Source organism: Pseudorasbora parva, chromosome 1 (genome assembly GCF_024679245.1).
Source record: "Pseudorasbora parva isolate DD20220531a chromosome 1, ASM2467924v1, whole genome shotgun sequence".
NCBI classification, from domain to species: domain Eukaryota; kingdom Metazoa; phylum Chordata; class Actinopteri; order Cypriniformes; family Gobionidae; genus Pseudorasbora; species Pseudorasbora parva.
The window spans coordinates 68814262-68836279 of NC_090172.1; the positions used below are offsets into that span (position 1 = coordinate 68814262).

General features: G+C 40.4%; 1 protein-coding gene and 1 long non-coding RNA gene across 2 annotated transcripts in view; both read right to left on the reverse strand.

The window, feature by feature from the left end:
- Positions 1-8564: 8564 nt before the first annotated feature.
- On the reverse strand, positions 8565-9908 carry LOC137081672 (uncharacterized). Its single transcript, XR_010906351.1, has 3 exons — positions 9371-9908; positions 9078-9241; positions 8565-8969 (listed from the first exon to the last, which is right to left on the reverse strand). It is a non-coding gene; the product is annotated as an uncharacterized lncRNA (long non-coding RNA).
- Positions 9909-11753: 1845 nt separating this feature from the next.
- LOC137076145 (uncharacterized) overlaps positions 11754-22018 on the reverse strand; it is a 37424-nt gene continuing 27159 nt past the window's right edge. Inside the window, exons 8-9 of the mRNA XM_067445120.1 lie at positions 12045-12141; positions 11754-11924 (exon numbers count right to left, since the gene is read on the reverse strand). Coding sequence (XP_067301221.1) covers positions 11899-11924; positions 12045-12141 — 123 coding nt within the window. The 3' untranslated portion in view covers positions 11754-11898. The remainder of the gene's footprint in view (positions 11925-12044; positions 12142-22018) is intronic.

Consider the following 22018-nt stretch of genomic DNA (forward strand, 5'->3'; position numbering starts at 1 on the left):
ACTGAATGGGTTTTTCAAGACATAAATACACAATTATACAGATTAATATAGGTGTGGGACACTTAATTTTTCGGTGTTTTTTCTGTTCCGGTGCTTCATGAGAGAAAGGTTTAGGCGCATTATTTAAGTGTCAAGTTATATTGTTAACGTATAAAACAATATGTCATAAAAAAAAAACATGTTGCAAATTAACGTTAGGCTAAAAACACTTACTTTCGGTGTTTCCCTTGTACAAGCAACCCTCCTCGTCATCCGCTCCATATGGCAAGTCAAAAGATGTCGCATGTGAGAAAAGTTGTCTCGTTTAAGCGCGCAGAGCATTTAAATATCGCTTTAAATCAATATGTTATAAAATACATATTGTAAATGAGGTAAAACACTTACTTACAGTGTTTCCCTGTTAAAAAGCGACTGCCTCAGGTCTGCTCCGACTCATGCAAAATGCCTCTATAAGAGCTGTTTAAAGGTGCACTGCACACAAATAGTTATAAAACAATAATGATATAATAAAATGCATATGTAAATACGATGAAACCAGGATAAAACACGCAATATCAGCGTTATCCCTCCTTGTATATTCCGGATCTTGAGTCAAAGAAAATGGCGTCTGTGAGAAAAGTTTCAACTTGATTCGCCGAAATGTCCCGGATGTAATTTTACTCTTTCTCAGTGTTGAGATTTAACTCTACTTATGTTCACCAGTCAGAGAGTGCGGTTTACACTAGCAGTGTTAATTCAACACCAGAAATGTAACACTTTACTCTTAGAGTCCTTAACACCAGGATTTCAACACTGGAGATTTTGCTGTGTGGTTCATGATACATGTTTTGGCCATGTAATATTCTAATTAGCATATCTGCATGATATATAAATGATTACAAGTACAATTATATATTAAGGCAATTGGTTACAAGCATATTTATGCGAAAAAATAACTACAGTTCCCATTAAGTAATTGCATATTTCTCCTTTCTCATACCATTTTGCCTACACAGCAAACTCCACACTCAAGTGTGTTAAAATAACTTTGAAGCAGTGTTAAAATAAATGATATAATTAAATGATTGAGTGGTGATTGACAATTAGTGATGAACACCTGCTGTTAACAAGTATATTTGCATATTATGGTGATTAGTGTTTGCTGTAGTTGAGCTTTTGACTTTGACTTTTAAATTTTTTTTGCCTGAATGATCCAACTGTGTTTAGAAAAACAAACTTGTTGTGGCAAAACAAGCACAGAGAAAATGTCTTCAGGTGTTGTTATATTTTGATAGTGGCATAATCATCATGTAGTTAACTGGGACTATTCTTAGTCCAATCTTTGATTATATTTATGCCACATAACCAAAAAAACACCTGGTTTGGATACATTTTCTCTTGGTTTGTCACAGATAAAATCTTATAAAAAAAAGTAAAACTAAAGCAAACACTGAACACCATAATGGTGACCTAATAAGGTGACTCTTCCCTTCAGTGATTCTGCTTGTTAACAGCAGGTGTTCATCACCAATGGCCAATCATTACTCAATTAATCACTTAGTTATCTCTAACTTTAACACTGTTTCAGTGTTACTTTTAACACTCCTGGGTGTGGGAGTGTTAATTTAACACTGGGGTTTTTGATGTGTAGTGTTGGTGGTTTCTGTGGTTCATGCATGGTAGTCCATATGCCCTGCAACTGCACCGTTGTGTTCGATAGACAGTTGTGCAATTACAGTGGATCATTTGCCAGCAGCCATATCACCCTGTAGCCCAAGACTATTTTCCCACTGAAGCCAAGCAGGGCTGAGCCTGGTTAGTACCTGAATGAGAGACCAACTGGGAAAAACTAGGTAGCTGCTGGTAGAGGTATTAGTGAGGCTAGCAGGGCGCTCTCACCCTGTGGTCTGTGTGGGTCCTAAAACCCCAGTATAGTGATGGGGACACTGTACTGTAAAAAGCATTGTCCTTCAGATGAGACGTTAAACTGAGGTCCTGACTCTCTATGGTCATTAATTCTCCCATGACACTTCTCGTAAAGAGTATGGGTGTAACCCCGGTGTCCTGGCCAAATTTCCTCCAATGGCCCTTACAGTCACGACTCCTAAAAAAACCCATCCACTGAATTGGCTCTATCACACTCTCTCCTCTCCACATATTACTGGTATGTGGTGAGCGCACTGGCACTGTTGTACTGTGGCTGCCTTCATATCATCCGACCTGCCCACTGGTGGTGGTTGAGGAGAGACCCCTGACATGAGTGTAAAGCGCTTTGGGTGACAGTAGTACATATGAAAGCGCGATATAAATGCCTCATTTAATTTATCCTTAGGAGAATTTCTGGGGCAGCAGTCTTACTGGTCATAACTGGCAGGAACCGGTTGTCCACCAGTTTCCATCTCCAATCCACTGTGTTCATGTCACCTTCCTTTCCAATCCACACCATTATCCGGAAAATAAACTCTGGCAGTTATATTTGGTTTAGGACTCAATTGGAGGCAGACATTCTGGGGTAACAAATTATTTAGTGGTAACTATGTTATTGCTAAAAAAGGTTGTAGTGCAAAGAGTCAAGTTAATTGGTACTCCTTTTGCCAAACAACACTGCCATTACCTTGGTCCCATGGTCCTCTATGACATTCCTCCATGTCTCCTTCCCCACAAAAATACCATTCAAAAGTGTATGGAGAGTGTCAGGAACAAACGAAACGGCAGAGTCAAGCTCAAGTGACTTTGTGCTCAGATACTGATCCATAACGGATGGGACATTGGACTTGATATCACTTTTGATCAATTACACAGCTGTTTGAATGATTGCTTGTTTCTGGGATTCCTCATCCTTTTCTTGTTTGCTGAAATAAGATTGTAGAATTTGTAATGTCTTCTCTCTCATTGTCACTGTCATGAAGGCCTACCCCTTCAATGAAATGCACCTTTCCTGGTACTTGGTACTGTTCTCTCAATTATTCTATTGCATCATGTCATGCGCAAATCAGTGGGAATAGCTAATCTGGCAGTGATGAATTTGGCATTGATATTCTTCTGCAGAGGCGGTGTTTGCCTCCATTTGATGTAATTGAAAAAACTGTCGTTTGCCGGGCCTGGCATCAATAAAACCTTTTATTGGACTAACAAGGAAGTTTTCAGTTCTGAAACTTACAGGATATCCTTATAGTATTATGACCTCTATGTCATATGCTCAAGGAAAATTTGATTTCTCAGATCATGACCCCTTTAAAGTAGTCAAGGATGAATTTTGTTTGCGCAAAATGGTATACACTGTGCTGAAATAACATTTCAATGAGGCATGCAATATCAAATGTCAGTATTCTCTTCCACCATCTTCTGAATCGCTGAAAATTGTTAATTTAGTTTTGTTGGGTTTAGTATAATGCCACCTTTATACTCCAAACATCAATAGATGATGTATTCCATATGTATTGAAGGGGCAAGGGTGACGGCCCACTCCCCCCTTCAAGGGGGGAGTGGGCCGTCACCCTTGCCCCTTCAGTATTATCTTATTCAAATTGAAATGAGTGACCATTTTAGAGCGTTCACACACAGGCCTCTGTTTGGGCTAAGTTGTTTATGATCAAAGTTATACATCTCAAATTTAAGTTATTTTAGGTGCAATAACTTTTACATCGAATGCCAAGTCTGTGTTTTAGCAAAAAAAAGGGTATGTGTCCAAAAACACGTACTGGAGTAGGAGGAGTTAAATGACAGGCTAAATCGTTTACATCTCTGGTTCACCCCAAATAAAGATAAAACCTTACAGTAATCTCACAAAAACATGTATTACTTACGTTTGTAATTATGTCAGTGCAATTTAGACAAGTCCAATGGGTTCATAGACCCAGAAGACATGGGGTTAGACACCAAGATTACTTGGCTAGGTCAAATAATGAAGGAGTTGGGATATTTTAAGGGCTTCCTGCCCATTGTGGATGCCATCTTGAAAAATACACCTTTCTAGTGTTCAAACTAGACAGGTGTACTTCTAGTGGCCACTGAATCTGCATTAACGACAACAGCTGGGGCAACAGCCTTAGTCCTAATGGGTTGTTATCATGGCTATCAAAATCCAGTGTTCTGTATTTTGCGTACGTGAGTTTTTGTTGTAGATGGCTATTGTAGATGGCTATAAAAAAATAAAATAAAAAAAAATTGTGTACTGTGCTAATTAACTGAGACTTCTTACAGCTCTTACAGGTTGTTGGTTTGTTTCATTGCTTCTATTGCTCTCCCCCTTTTTTTGTAAGTTGCTTTGGATAAAAGCGTCTGCTAAACAATTAAATGTAAAATGTAAACTTTGGTAAACTTTTATAATGTTATTAAGGACACCTAATACTACAAAAAACAGCTGAAAAACCTTTTGTTAGATTTTTTTCCATATATGCAGCCACCTACACACATACAATCTCTCTCTCTCACAGACACACACACACACACACACACACACACACACACACACACACACACACACACACACACACACACACACACACACACTCATGCACGCACTCACACACCCATAACACACACACACACACACACACAAAGCACACACGCGCACACACACACACACTCATGGACACACTCACACACCCATAACACACACACACACACACACACACACACACACACACACACACACACACACACACACACACACAGATATGTGGTGTATGGTTACTCTCCATAGGCATAATGGTTTTTTCTAATGTACAAACTGTATAATCTATCCTCCTACACTAATCCTACCCCTAAACCTGCCCATCACAGAATTGTTTTGCCATTTTTTGAATTTCAAAAAACACCATTTAGTATGTTTTATTGTGAGGATACAGATGTCGTCATAAACCATGTTTACATTGTAATATCCATGTCATTATACACATTTGTGTCCTCATAAACCATATGCATGAACACACACACACACACACACACACACACACACACACACACACACACACTAACAGCAGACCCTGAGAGGAGGAGGACAGAGTAAAGGTACACAGGACCTACAATTTCCACACTTTTATTAGCCCCGGGTCCAGTGGACCCGAACATCCTGTGTGTAATATAAATGTGTAGGGGGGGTGTACAGTGTGTGGTCATTGAAAATGTGTTCTGATAAATATTCCTCACAGAAAATGAGCCAAGTCCAATGAGTCAGTCCAACAAATGAAAACAGGTCCAACAGCATACAAGGGTTAATGCATATTTTGTCAGCTGTGTGGATCTCAAAGGGATTGTTACCACAGCTGATGGCTATGGACTAAAGAGTCTGTTCAAGGGAACACTTCTGTGGAAATCAGCGAATCTTGGAGGAACTATAAGGTTGTTCATGGATTGTTTTTCATTGGATATATTTGCAATCAGAAATGTTACTCTGTACATCCTAGTACCAGATAAGACATTCTCTGACTTTTTAACTCTTGCACACACCTTGCCTTACCCAATAGGAGAGATGCTATACTCGGAGTGAGATGTTGCTGAAGTAATTGCTGAGATGCTTATGTCATGTTGTGCATTTTTGTTTTCTTTTGGGTGCTGTGTGTTTTGGGCAAATAATTTATGTTTTTTTTAGATTATTTTGGTGGGGGTAAGATAAAATAAAGGAAGAATGTATGGCTGACTTATTTGCTAGAACATTTTCAATTGAAGACCTGATTTTGTTTTTACAGTGTAAGCATCAAGCGACTCTGATTGGCTTTGTGCCCTAATAAAGAACAAATGTCTTGGGTATGTCAGACTTTGTGGTTCGCAGTATTTGGCAAACAGCTCTTTTATTGTTTCGAAATATCAACATAATCATCAATCGTAAACGTGTTGAATACCTTGATTGCATCATCTCCTGCGATGTACAGAAAAGTGGCACACTTTATTATCAGACTTCTCAGAGATTCTGCTTGTGACAAGAAACAGGTCAAATCGCTGGATCCAACCTAACCAGTTCTTAGCTAGGTTTCCTTCCAAGCTCAGCTCCCGGGGGCTTCAGCTGATCCATCATTTATCATATTAATAATGTCTGACATCATGTAATGTGTTGATGACAGGAGACCACATGTGGTTGAACAGAGCTAGCTTTTATATGTGTCTGCCTATATTAAAGATGGTGATGCAATAGTGCTAACAGCATTCACTTCATTACATTACAACATGTACATCATCATACATGACAACAATGATTAAATTAATGACCCGAACAGAACCATTCAATTTAACTTTTAATGCTAGACTGCAGGCTAAGCAAGTTTATTTATATAGCACATTTCATAAACAGTGGCAATTCAAAGTGCTTTACACAGAAATGAAATTAAAATAGTCATAAGAGAATAAAATAAAATAAAATAAAAAATATTCTGCCTCTGTTACCAATCTCTGATTATTGTGAATTCATTTAGATATTTGGGCTTTCTTAATGGTTGATTAAAGCTGCAATCTGTAAATTTTGCCTCTGTGTCGCCATCTCTGTTTGAAACCTGGAATCGCAGTTATTTTCAGAGTTATCATCTGTACGTGAGCTGTGAGTGTAGTGTCGGTGCGGATGAATCTAATGTTTTGAGGAGTATGTGTGGCTTTGCTGTCAGTCACCGCACCGGTGTGGATACTGTACTTCAGAAACACAGATCTATGTCTTGGGGTATAGTCTAAACAAGAATATTCACCGGAAATGTCATCTGAACAAGTGAGTAACATGTCTGCCACTACAACAAATCATTATAATAAATCAAGCTACCAACAGTGATTAAATCTAACGATCGCTCGTATAACATCCAACTATGCAAAGCAGTGTAGCAGGGTCAGTATTATTAAAGCTCAGACAACCTATACTTACATTTTTATCACTTTTAGTAGTGTTTTATGTAACTTCAAAGGGTTTCCTGCAAAATGACACCAACATTTTTAACTTTGACCACTGTACAGTATTGTTCAAAATAATAGCAGTACAATGTGACTAACCAGAATAATCAAGGATTTTAGTATATTTTTTATTGCTACGTGGCAAACAAGTTACCAGTAGGTTCAGTAGATTGTCAGAAAACAAACAAGACCCAGCATTCATGATATGCACGCTCTTAAGGCTGTGCAATTGGGCAATTAGTTGAAAGGGGTGTGTTCAAAAAAATAGCAGTGTCTACCTTTGACTGTACAAACTCAAAACTATTTTGTACAAACATTTTTTTTTTCTGGGATTTAGCAATCCTGTGAATCACTAAACTAATATTTAGTTGTATGACCACAGTTTTTTAAAACTGCTTGACATCTGTGTGGCATGGAGTCAACCAACTTGTGGCACCTCTCAGCTGTTATTCCACTCCATGATTCTTTAACAACATTCCACAATTCATTCACATTTCTTGGTTTTGCTTCAGAAACAGCATTTTTGATATCACCCCACAAGTTCTCAATTGGATTAAGGTCTGGAGATTGGGCTGGCCACTCCATAACATTAATTTTGTTGGTTTGGAACCAAGACTTTGCCCGTTTACTAGTGTGTTTTGGGTCATTGTCTTGTTGAAACAACCATTTCAAGGGCATGTCCTCTTCAGCATAGGGCAACATGACCTCTTCAAGTATTTTAACATATGCAAACTGATCCATGATCCCTGGTATGTGATAAATAGGCCTAACACCATAGTAGGAGAAACATGCCCATATCATGATGCTTGCACCTCCATGCTTCACTGTCTTCACTGTGTACTGTGGCTTGAATACAGAGTTTGGGGGTCGTCTCACAAACTGCCTGTGGCCCTTGGACCCAAAAAGAACAATTTTACTCTCATCAGTCCACAAAATGTTCCTCCATTTCTCTTTAGGCCAGTTGATGTGTTCTTTGGCAAATTGTAACCTCTTCTGCACATGCCTTTTTTTTAACAGAGGGACTTTGCGGGGGATTCTTGAAAATAGATTAGCTTCACACAGACGTCTTCTAACTGTCACAGTACTTACAGGTAACTCCAGACTGTCTTTGATCATCCTGGAGGTGATCATTGGCTGAGCCTTTGCCATTCTGGTTATTCTTCTATCCACTGCATGAAAAGTGGGATTTTCGTCCCCGTAAACGGCCGGAAATCTCCCTGATTTTCGACAATTAACGTCAGTTTACAGCCTGTGAACGTCGCGTTCGTCTGTGCCACATATTGACGGAAACGAACCATGACGTATGTGGAGCTCGCGGAGGCATGCTGGCGCCGGCGCTAATGGCTCTAATTAGCATATGAATAGCAGCTCTGGGCGGCTTGAATGGCTTGAATTTCCTCACTCAGTATTGGTTGAAACTACTACATTGAATACAAGAAATATCACTCGTGATTGGTTGGCAGATCTGTTACTATTGGTCAACCTGGGTAATAAATTAATAAATTTAAACCCCCAAATTATAATAATTTTACACACATATATATATATAAAATTATGATTTGCATATTATTTTTTAATTGTATATATTCATATTTATTCATGTGATATGCTATTATGTTTTATATTCATGTCATTGTTTTCCTATGGACTACGCTATTATAACCATCAAGGACATTCATTTATTGAGGAAGGGAAAATATGCCAGGGACGTGCAGTTTATTCAAAGAAAGAGCTTTATTAGAACAAACACAAACACACAACCAAATGCAAAACGTGTGAGATCTGCCCACACAACAATAGGAAGCTCACGAGAAGCCCAAAATCCTACAGCACCATGAAGTCTCTGTTTTCCGCTTCAGAGCTGTGGGTAACTAGCGCCATTCTGTCTGATTTCAGTCCATTTTTCAGACGTCTGTCGTGCGTTGCCCTGTTCTTTGGAATCGCCTCTAATCTCGATTGCAGCGTGGCACAGAGCTCGGCGAGCTCCTGGCTGGTCAAACAGTCCATCCAGACACCGCGCGAACGATGCCGTCTTCCTCATCAGACATCAGGTCTATGGTAGCGCACTTCCAAAGGCCCACCTCATCCTCAGCTAACACACTCTGTCTTGCTTGTAGCAGCTGTAAAACAAACAATAAAGACAATCAGTATTGCGCGATGTACTGCGTAAAATGCACCTGAAAAATAGTCACACTGACCAAAAACGGATCTAATCTAATAAATCTTACCCTCTTTCTTCTCAATCGACTCGAGCTGAACTCTTCACAGCTTCTGCGTGCGATGCAAGAACTGGATGTTTGTACCTCCTGCGTACTGTCTCTGTGTCTTACATGCAGCTGGAAAACAATTAAATGAGTGTTATGACGAAGTTGTGAAGACGGCGTACTGCTTCCTGTAAAATGACCAGAAAAAGAAAACACTTTTATAAAGCAACTTACATTTGTTCTTTTACAAGGCTAATTGGCTTGTGCTACTTAAAAAGCTTTGCTTTAGGTTACTTTAGCTTAGATAACAGTCTTACCGCAATCTTAGGACTGGTCTTCTCTTAGGCACTCGTCTTCTCTTCTTAAAGTTAGTATCTTCCACACAGTTTTTCGACTCCAAAGCAAGCAACCTATCATCTATGGACAGCAACCTGGAGATTACTAAAGTGAACTGCTCGTTAAAATCGGCAGCAAACTGAGCAAGCTGACGAGATAGCCCACTGATTGCATTCAGCTGTTTCTTCCCGCCGGTGTTGCGGATCAACTGGGGATCATGTTATCTGGGGACGGGCGCGTGCACGCAGCTAGTTTTACCTGGATTTACAGCAGATGTTAGACGAGGACAGATTCGTCACAGCGGATTTTCCACTGAACATATTTAAAACGCTTTCCACATTATTGGTAAATGTTTGCATAATATCAGGCTCTGTGTTTTCCTCTGTCGCTGCTTTGCTGTATGTTTCAAACGCAGTTTAAGGGAATTTTTAATGTTGTTTCATTTCACAACACAGACCACGCCCACATTTTGTTACATTCTTTTCGATGAAAGTCCTATCCAATGACAATTACATTCAATAAATTACATTGTGTCGTATTAGTATCGGAATTTTTATTTTTAATAACTATTGTTTTTGTAATTTGCTTAGGGTATTTTTTAAATTATATATATATATATATATATATATATATATATATATATATATATATATATATATATATATATATATGTATATATTACTCATAGCCTGTCATATTACCTTTCTCATATTAGCCTATTATATTCTATTATAATCTATTATATTGCCCACCCCTTGCCCACCTGCACATCCCAGCTGATATACAAGATTTGGGGGGTCATTCTGCATTTGAAAGTTTGAAAGGGTTTGTAAAGGGTAAAGTAAAATGATTCAAAATCAAGTAATTTATATATGCCAAAGTCAACTTTAAACATATACAATGTAATTTTCAAACAGCAAAATTGTGGCCAGTGAAAATGCTGAGTGGCTAGTAACTTTGGAAAACCACTAACACGGTGGCCGGTGAGCAAAAAAGTTAATGTCAACCCCTGTATATATATATATATATATATATATATATATATATATATATATATATATATATATATATATATATATATATATATATATATATATATATATATATATATATATACACGTGTTAACGCAAATTAATTTTAACAGCACTACATATATATATATATATATATATATATATATATATATATATATATATATATATATATATATATATATATATATATATATATATATAAATATATGTAGTGCCGTTAAAATTAATTTGTGCTAACACGTTAATTTTGACAGGCAATGATATATGATATATAAAGTTTGCTGATGTATAACGCCGCTTATTAGCAGGAGACCGCAATGATTGGTAAAAGTTGCGGTGATTGGTCAAAATTGCGAGTCGCACTGAATTCACGGGGACTGATTGCAAATGACAAACAATAAATAATCTAGAATACTTTCATCAAATATATAAATTCAAGCTTAAGTTTAAGATTTTACAATTAGGCTATACTGAGCCTGATCTATCTAAGAGATTTTCTTTGAAGGAAGTTAATACCTTTTAGAAAAATGTCACATGGGTTAAAACTCCTGCTACCCTGATTTGCATTTGTATAGCTCACAGAATGTTCATTTACATGTTAAAGCCTCCCCTGGAGTTAAGGGAAGGGGGGTCTTGGGGGGGACAACTGCCAAGCAAGGCCCACGTCAATTTCTGACAATTCACGGCAGTTTTCGGTGTCGCCTGCAAACTGCCGTGTACAGTCGTAAACCTGATCTTCCACGACAATCTACAGTGCCGCTTACTGACGAAAATCCCACTTTTCATGCAGTGATCCATTTTGATGGTTGTCTTCCGTTTTCTTCCACGTCTCTCTGGTTTTGCTCTCCATTTTAAGGCATTGGAGATCATTTCAGCTGAACAGCCTATCATTTTTTGCACCTCTTTATAGGTTTTCCTCTATCTAATCAACTTTTTAATCAAAGTACGCTGTTCTTCTGAACAATGTCTTGAACGACCCATTTTCCTCAGCTTTCAAATGCATGTTCAACAAGTGTTGGCTTCATCCTTAAATAGGGGCCACCTGATTTACACCTGTTTCTTCACAAAATTGATGACCTCAGTGATTGAATGCCACACTGCTATTTTTTTGAACACACCCCTTTCAACTAATTCAACTAATTGCCCAATTGCACAGCCTTAAGAGCGTGCATATCATGAATGCTGGGTCTCATTTGTTTTCTGAGAATCTACTGAACCTACTGGTAACTTGTTTGCCACGTAGCAATAAAAAAATATACGAAAAACCTTGATTATTCTGGTTAGTCACATTGTACTGCTATTATTTTGAACAATACTGTATGTGTGTATCGGAAGCTTTTCAATTTGGGTAGGCCAAATCCAGGCATAGTAGTTTAGTGTAAATACATAAAACAACTTTATGGTGATCAACATTGAGGAACAGAGAATATACATGTAATGTAACTGAAGAACTGATGCAAAAGTTTTCCCATCATCACTTCCTTATTTGAACACATTGAGCTGTGAAAGAAAAGTTCATTAGATTATAAAGACATTGTTTGATATATATTATGCACATTTGTTTGAATGAATCAGCATTTTTGATCAGTTTTCCAGTGTTTCTTGTATGAACACACTCACCAGGAGCAGCTTCCTTCCGCGTCACTTCCTGTTTGGGCAGTTGAGACCAGCGCAGCGTCACTCCAGAAATCCCTCTTCCCGCCAGAACAGATTCCAACTGAAACAAGCATATCTCTTAAAACATCTAGGAACGAGCTCAGATTTCTTTGTCTCCGGCATATACCGGAGGAAGCATGACGGCCCCAACTATACAGGGTTTGTCTACACTCACGGCGTCATGCTGTTAGGGTGGCGTTGGTGCCGAGTATAGAGGAGATTTGTTTAGCGGTTGGTGAAGTTGTAGGACACGGATGTATTCTATCAGCATCTAGAATGAATAGCGCTACAGTGATTTTTTTTTTAGTAATATTGAAAAGGTGAATGAGGTGGTTGAGCGTGGAATTGAGCGTGGACTACTAAAAGTTTGAGCTGTTTTTGAAAGCTATGTTTTGATTTTGATCTGTATGTATGCTCCAACTGTTCCTGCTGAAAGAATGCTGTTTTTAGATTTATTGAGTACTACTTTACAATGTTGTTCAGACGAGGAATATTTGTTTTTGGGGGGAGATTTTAATTGTACATAAAACATGATCGATAGGAACCATGTTGAACCTTATTTGTCTCCTCAGAAACGTCTTATTCAGTTAATGAAAAAAATAATGAAATAATGAATGTGATATTTGGAGACAAATGGAAATGCAAGACAATATATGTGGGTTCATATGAGAGATAATGTAAGGTTTAGAAGTGGAGTTCATATTGTCATATTGGAAAGTTGTAATGCTCAGAATTTAATATAATGTAATATAATGTAATTTAATATAATCACTTTCTCATCACTCTTAACCTCATACTGACTCCTGATACAACACGCACTCCAACACAGATCACCTTTCGGCGTAATCTACGCTCCCTCTCTCCCTCTCGCCTATCCACTATGGTATCATCTTCACTCCCTCCACCTGCTCAGTTCTCAGCACTGGACACTAACAGTGCTACCAACACTCTTTGCTCCACTCTAACATCCTCCTTAGACAGTTTTTGCCCCCTTTCATCCAGACCAGCCCGCCCCACCCCATCTGCCCCCTGGCTGTCTGATGTTCTCCGTGAACATCGCTCTGGACTCAGGGCGGCAGAGAGGAAATGGCGGAAATCTAAAAACTATACTGACCTTACCTTGTATCAGTCACTTCTCTCTTCTTTCTCTACAAATGTCTCCACTGCTAAAACAACATACTACCACAACAAAATCAACAAATGCTCTGACTCTCGCAAACTCTTTAAAACATTCTCCTCTCTCCTTTGTCCTCCTCCTCCCCCTCCTTCATCAACTCTTACAGCTGATGACTTTGCATCATTTTTTACAAACAAAACATCCCTCATCAGCAAACAGTTCTCCTCATCACAAACTGACAAGCACATCTCAACAACTAACACGAACACGCTTCCATCCTTCTCTCCGCTCTCCGAGGCAGATATTTCTAAACTCATCCTTTCCAATCACCCTACTACCTGTCCACTTGATCCTATACCCACTCACCTCCTTCAGGCCATTTCTTCTTCAATCACTCCTGCACTCACTCACATTGTCAACACTTCTCTTCATACGGGAACCTTTCCCACAGCATTTAAGCAGGCTCGGGTAACCCCACTGCTTAAGAAACCCTCTCTGAATCCAGCACTTTTAGAAAACTACCGACCGGTATCCCTTCTGCCTTTCATTGCAAAGACCCTTGAGCGAGTTGTGTTCAATCAACTCTCTATGTTTCTTGAAAGGGACAACCTCCTAGACAACAACCAATCCGGCTTCAAAAGCGGCCATTCGACTGAGACTGCCTTGCTCTCGGTAACTGAGGCACTGAGACTGGCAAAAGCAGCTTCCAAATCCTCAGTGCTCATTCTGCTGGATCTGTCTGCTGCTTTTGACACAGTTAACCACCAGATCCTCCTGTCAACACTTAAGACGATGGGTATCTCAGGAACTGCCCTCCAGTGGTTCAGGTCTTACCTCTCTGGTAGGTCCTACAGGGTGTCATGGAGAGGTGTAGTGTCTAAGTCACATCATCTAGCTACTGGGGTTCCCCAGGGCTCAGTCCTTGGACCACTTCTCTTCTCCATCTACATGTCATCATTACGTTCCGTCATTAAGAAACATGGCTTTTCCTATCACTGCTATGCTGATGACACTCAACTCTACTTCTCATTTCAACCAGATGATCCTACAGTCAGTGTTCGTATCGCTGCCTGTCTGACAGACATTTCTGACTGGATGAAAGAGCATCATCTTAAACTCAATCTTGCAAAGACAGAATTACTTGTTTTCTCAACCAACCCAGCACTTCATCAAAATTTCTCCATTCAGCTTGGTTCATCGACCATAACTCCATCAAGGACAGCCAGGAACCTTGGAGTTGTGATTGATGACCAGTTAAACTTCACTGACCACATTACTGCAACAGCCCGGTCCTGCAGATTTGCTTTATACAACATTAGAAAGATTAGACCCTTCCTATCAGAACAGGCTGCACAACTCCTGGTTCAAGCTCTTGTTCTCTCCAGACTGGATTATTGTAATGCTCTTCTGGCTGGGCTTCCAGCATGCACTATCAAACCCTTGCAGCTGATCCAGAATGCAGCGGCGAGAGTGGTCTTTAATGAGCCGAAGAGAACGCATGTTACGCCTCTCTTCATCAAACTGCACTGGTTGCCAATGGCTGCTCGCATCAAATTCAAGGCTCTAGTTCTCGCCTACAAAACAACCACTGGTTCTGCACCATTATACCTAAACTCAATTGTTCAGACTTACACACCCTCCAGAAGCTTGCGTTCTGCGAATGAGCGGCGCCTCGTGGTTCCTTCCCAAAGAGGCATGAAATCGCTCTCACGGACATTTTCCTGGACCGTTCCCACCTGGTGGAATGACCTGCCGATCTCAATTCGTGCTGCCGAGTCTGTAGCCATTTTTAAAAAACATCTTAAGACACATCTTTTCCAATTGCACTTTTCCTATTGCACTTGACCAATACAGAATAGCACTTACTGATCATATCTACGTCTCTCATCCGGATTTGTGCCTTCAGGCGGGTATGTTACATAGTTATCATAGCTACCAAAACCCAGTGTTCTGTATTTTGCGTATGTGAGTTTTTGCTGTCGATGGCTATTGCTGCGCGTTTAGCTAGAATGCCATACAAAACCAACCCATTGGGCCACTGAATCCGCATTAACGACAACAGTTGGGGCATCAGCCTTAGTCCTAATGGGTTGTTATCTTAGCTATCCAAATCCAGTGTTCTGTATTTTCCGTACGTGAGTATTTGTTGTAGCTGGCTATAAAAAAAAAAAAAAAAAAGTTGTGTACTCTGCTAATTAATTGAGATTTCTTACAGCTCTTACAGGTTGTTGGCTTTGTTTGTTTCGTTGCTTCTATTGCTCTACCCTTTTTTTGTAAGTCGCTTTGGATAAAAGCGTCTGCTAAATGATTAAATGTACATGTAAATGTAATGTATATTTTAGTTAAATTACTAGAAATGTATTTACAATATTTAGTCAGTTAATTATTTACATATTTATGTTTACATATTTAACGCATGTGGCGAAGTAAACGAGCGAGAGACATGGGAGGAGCGAGTGAGACTGGGGACGTGATTGCAAAAGAGCGTCACATGCGAGCCACACCGGTCTCAAGTCCTCTCATGAGGGAGCTCGGAGGCATTTAAGGACGAGCAACACCAGTCAAGGACGAGAGAGGACCAGGCCTGGACTTTATTTTGAGTTTTGTTTATGTTTTGTTATGTGTGTGCGGTTTACTTTAGTTTTGTTTATTTAATAAAAGTTTGTTGAATGTTCGCCGGTTCCCGCCTCCTTCCTTCCCATCTAAGAGTCGTTATTACATTGGTGCCAAAGCCCGGGAGGAAGGAGGGACACACTGTCGAAGAGCCGTCACTGCTGAGGGGGATCACGGTGCTGAGGAGTTCGGGCAGCGCGGCTGAGGAAAGACCCCGAGTGGCTGCCCGAGGCCATGGTGCTGGAGCGAGTGAAGACCGGTGGGACGGAGAGCTCGCTGCCGTGCCCCTGGATGGGGTGGCAGCTGTCCTGGAAGGAGCGGAGGAGTTGCCGGAGCCTCCTGCTGTCCACCGTTCGGCTGCAGTCTCCTCCCTTACAACGACGACGAGATGCTACAGTATGATTTAGTAGACCATGATTTAGTAAAGGAGAAACTCAGGGACGTTTTTGGACCAATATACTCCCTGCCATTCTTCCAAACACGTGTAAATGCTCGACCTCGTCGACTAGGTGAAAGTTTGGATGTGTATAGTGCAGACATCACTCGTCTTGTACTAGAAGCCTTTCCCAACTATGACCGCAATGCACTAGAAGGGGAAATGTAACCACTTTGTTGCTGGTTTGGACCCAAATCTTTAGTCAAAAGTCCATGAGATGGGTGCGGATGATCTTGAGGAAGCCCTGGGTATCGCCAGCCGCTGTGAGAGAGCACATGCCGCGCTCTAACTGACAACTGTAACGTCTTCACATACTCAGTCTTCAGAGCAGGTAGGTTCGTCCTAAACTTACTGATGACAAGCTACTAAATGCAGTTGAGCTCTTACTGTCTTACTCTTACTGTCAACAGCTTACAGAGTGAAGTATACCTGTTACGAGAGAAATACAGTTACCTGGCTCAGTGTGTGCGACGATGCTCGATACAGTGCACGCAGTGGCCCTTATTTATCAAAAGTGCATACACCAAATTTCCAGCGTACACCTTGCATACACCCAAAACCACGACTTTCAGATTTATCAATATGGACGTTGGCGTACGGCACACTCAAATCCTAGGCCAGCTCAGGAGGTGGTGTACGCACGTTTTGAGTTAGTGCAAATTTATTATTTAAATAAATTATTATTATTATTAAATTATTTATTATTTAAAAGAAGAAGAATGTCATTTTTTTTCCCTGAATTATTTTCAGTCCCAGTCTGTGCGCAGCTGCCGGGCCTAACCCTGAAACGTCAGGTAAAGTGCACTGGCTCACAGCTGGAAGAATACATATGCCTACAAATCAAATGCTTTGGTATAGTCACACAAATTAAACATTGAAGTCCATGTTGCACAAAAATAAACACTTTTAAGCCACGGCATTTATCAAGGGCAAGTATTGCATACACCTGGATTGCAGAGGTGCGCACAGCTACATAAATCAGGCGGTGAGAGGAGTGTAAGCATAATCTTATGCCAAAATATACGCCCGTTTCTATGCAAGATTGATAAATGAGGGCCAGTGTCTCTCCACAACCCTACCACAACAGACGATACCGCAGAGACAACTACTTACCTGAGCAGCATCATGTTCGTGACCCAGGGTCCTGCTATGAACGTTGTCCTCCTTCCCCTGTTATTCATAGAGAGCGTCAATGGCATGACAGGCATGCTCTCCCTCACGCCAGTCCTATCAGTACTCCAAGTATGGCCACCATGACACTGATGACAGGAACAGATACAGACACAGCCCTGGTCATGCTCCACGGGGAAACAGAGATGCGAGTCCACACGCTAGAGGCAGTGTTCGCTTCCAGTCTCCTGAAAGATCCACACTCTGGCTCCAACCGCCAGGGAAACTTCCATTAGCTGCTGTTGAGGGGTGAACATCAGCTACTGTCTCACAGCCCTAGAATGATTCCCCCAAGTTACTGCTTAACAAGAATGACTCGCACCCTGATAACTCTGTCTCTTCTACAATCTTGGCTATTGTTGATTGCAGTGTGCACTTTAATTGACTCTGGTTCTACTGTCTCCATTGTGAGGGAAGATTTTCGTAACTCTCACCCAGCATTGAGAAAACGCCCCATGACACCCTCCTCTCTGCAGGTCGCTCAGTCAATGGTCAGTGCCTGGAAATTTCAGGCAAGTTAACGATTGGAATCAGACTCGGACATCAGGTTTGGCAACAGGACTTCAAAATTCTCAGAGGCGCTTGCCAGCCAGTCATTCTTGGTTTCGATTTTCTGCAGAAACACCTTGCCCTCCTGGACATCAACAACTAAATTCTGCAACTTTGGGACATGAAAATTCCTCTCCTGCCCAAAAGACATGAAGTGTCCACCTGTTGTAATGTGTCTGTGTTAGCGCCCACTAAGATTCCAGCTATGAGTGAAACCCTCATCACAGCCTGTGTGTCAGCAGCCACACCTGCTTCTCCCATACCAACTGACTACTGTGGTGCTCTCATGCCCAACCCATCGTGTGACATCATTGTGGCACATTTTCTCAGTGAGGTTCAAAATGGCACAACTGTTGTTTGAATCTTAAATCCCTCCAGAGATGACGTTGAGCTGCATTCAGGTCAACACCTGGGTGAGTTTTATTTGGCTTCATCTGTTGACATATTAGGTTAAGGGACAGGGTGTGCAAACTCCCCCATACATGATTTACCTCCATCTGTCCAGATAATTGACAGCGACCTGTCGCCTTTCCAAGTTCAGTCTCTGAAATCACTGCTTCAAAAATACTCAGCAATATTCAGCAAACACTCAGAGGACAGAGTTTGCATGTGCATTATCAAGCATCAAATCTGCACCGGTGATGCCACACCAATTAAACAGAGAGCCTACAGAGTGACACCAGAACAGAGAGCTGAAATACAGACTTAAGTCGATAACCGTTAAAAGCAGATATCATTGAAGAAAGCTACAGTCCCTGGGCTGCGGCAATTGTTTTGGTGCGCAAGAAAAATGGCACATAGCGTTTCTGCCTAGACTATAGGAAACTTGATGCAGTAACGATCAAAGATTCCCACCCCCTTCCGAGAGTGGATGATTTGTCAGGCTCTGCCTGGTTCTCCACAATAGACCTGTAACATTGCTATTTGCAAGTCGAGCTGCAGGAGGAAGGCCATGAAAAAACAGCATTCACAACAGGTAGTGGCCTTTATCACTTTAAAGTTATGCCAGTGGGTCTCACTAACTCTCCAGCCACATGCCAGTGCTTGATGGAAAACCTGCCTGGTGTATTTGGATGGTGTCCTCATCTACAGCTACTCTTTCAGTGAACATCTCCAGCACCTGGAAGAAATTCTCTCCAGATACCAGTCAAGTGGCCTGAAGCTGAATCCCTCAAAATGCTGTTTTGAAAGAGATCAGGTTCAGTTTCTGGGCATTGTTGTATCCAAGGACGGCATTCAGCCAGAGCCGCAAAATGTGTTCAAGACTGGCCTATTCCGCGGTCTGCTACAGAAATAAGGGCATTTCTGGGACTTTGTTCATATTACAGCAAGTTAATCTGAAGCTTTGCACATCACAGTGTCCCCCTACATGCCCTCACAGAGAAGAATGCACCTTTCCAATGGACTTTTCAATGTCAGGATGCATTCACATACCTGAAACAGGCACTCACAAACCCTCCAGTGGTTACATTCCCTGACTTTACTGTGCCATTCTCCCTCTACACAGATGCTTTAGGCTCTGCTATTGGTGCTGTGCTTGCACAGAGACAAGGGAATCAAGAAAATGTGGTTGCTTATGCTAGTCATGTCCTAATAAAAGCAGATACAATAACAAAACCATAACAAGGTAAACGGGAGCAAACAACTCTCAAGCCGCTCGCATGTTAGTGCCAGAAACCCTGTAGCTCTCTCAAGCTACCCGAATCACTCTCAAAGGCTCAGCTTTAATAAGGGAAGAACCCGGTGCACATCATTCTCTCAATGAGTCTCACAGCCACACCCACCGGTCAGTAACAACCGGGATAACGGGAGACCCGTCACAGCAGGCATCCTGGCTTCATGACCATGCGTGAGGGAAAATGGTGTGAAACCTGTTGTAGAGTGTGGGTTGGTATTGTAACCCAATACATAAGTATTGTTGGTATTGTATTGTGATGGGGAGCTCAAATATCTTGGTATTGTATCGTGGCAACAGGTATGTGCTTGTTGTCCAAGATAATTTTTCCTAGTATGTCAACCTCTATGCCATTCCAGACCAGCGCTCCATAACAGTTTCAAAATTTCTGTTAGAAAACTTAATCTGTGACCACATATCGAACCCTCACATTACACACATTACAATAACACGGCATCCCTTGCCAGGCTGGACAGATTGTATGGTTTCACACATCAGCTTAATATTTTCAGAAAAAAAAACAAAAAACTATAATATATATATATATATATATATATATATATATATATATATATATATATATATATATATATATATATATATGCTCAGAATGAGTGGTCTGATCAACTGATCAACTGATCAAAGGGTGGCTGAGTGTCAACAAAAAGCTGAATTAACTGGGGAGAATATTAATTTTGAATTTTTTTTTTTTTTTTAAAGAAAGCTAAGTTAGCTGCTAGATTACAGGACACGGGGATTTTGGGCAGATCAAGATTTCAAAAGTATAACTCATATGGATGCACCATAAAAAAAAAAATTCTGTTTAGAGAAAAAAAAGAATGGGCAGAACAGATTGATTAAAGTCCTGGGTTCTGAGAATGGCCTCGTTTTGCTAAATCGTAGAGATATTTGGAAGAGAGCATTTCGTTTTTACAAAGATCTTTATAGAAGTGAGAATATGACAGAGGATGATGAGAACAGCACTTTCTTGAATTCCCTGCCGAGAATGTAAGAAGAGGGTAATGTAGCTCTTTCAGCTGTGCTAAGTCTGGAGGAGATATATAAGGCCCTACAAGACATGGAGTCTGGGAAGGCTCCTGGGATGACTTTTATAAGTAATTTTGGACAGAGTTGGGAGTGGACTTGTTACAAGTGCTGAGCGATAGTCTGTCTAAAGGTATGTTACCTTTGAGCTGCAGGAGAGCAGTGATAACATTAATACCCAAGAAAGGAGATTTGACAGACATAAAAAAATTGGCGCCCTGTATCACTTCTTTGTTGTGATCACAAGCTGCTCTCTAAGGTTTTAGCAAATAGATTTGGCTGGAGTAATAGGGGAAGTAATACATGCAGACCAGTCCTACTGTTTTCCTAGCAGATTTATCATTGACAACATTTCTCTAGTTCAGGATGCTTTAGAGGTGTCAAAATTGCTTGATTTGGATTTTGGTCTGATATCCCTAGACCAGGAGAAGGCTTTTGATAGGGTTAAATACCCATATTTGTGGAAACTTTTAACAGTTTTGGTTTTAAACAGAATTTTATTAAAATGGTCCAGGTACTCTATAGTGATATTGAGTGTTTTGAAGATAAATGATGGTTTATGTGCTCCTTTCAGGTTGAAAAAGGGTGTAAGACAAGGTTGTTCTCTATCGGGAATGTTATACTCCTTGTCCATTGAGCCATTATTACAAAAAATAAGGGACAAAGTGTATGGTTTAAATGTTTTTGCCCAACTGTACAAAACATGTAAGTTTCATTTGTATGCTGATGATGTAATTATTTTTGTAAGTGGACAAAAAGATGTTCAATTAATGATTTTTCTTCGGAAAAGGTGAATTGGAAAAAATCTGAAACACTTTTGGTTGGTAAATGGAATAATGGTCAACCAAAACTTCCTGAAGGTTTGGTCTGGGGGGAAGTGGGTTTAAAATATTTGGGCATTTTTTTAGGTGATGACTTGACTCAACAAAAGAACTGGGAAGGATTGGTTGAAAAGATTAAAGGGTTACTTCACCGCTTTTTCATATTAAACTATGTTATTCCCTTAACTAAAACGAGTTGATACATACCTCTCTCGTCTCAGTGCGTGCACTTAATCTCTCTGATGGGCAGTGACGATCTGATAGCATTTAGCTTAGCTCCCTAAGCCCAGTTCATTCACTATGGTACCAAACAGAGATCAAGTTAGAAGTACCAAACACCTCCACGTTTCCTCTATTTAAATACAGTTACATGAGTAGTTGAACGATCAAGTATGGTGACAAAAAAAAACGTGGTACTTCTCTAATCGGATTAAAAAGGAGAACTATAATGTAATAGCGGATTAGCACTTCTGAGAGTACTTCGGCTCGGCGCAGTAAAAAGTCCCGGCTGAA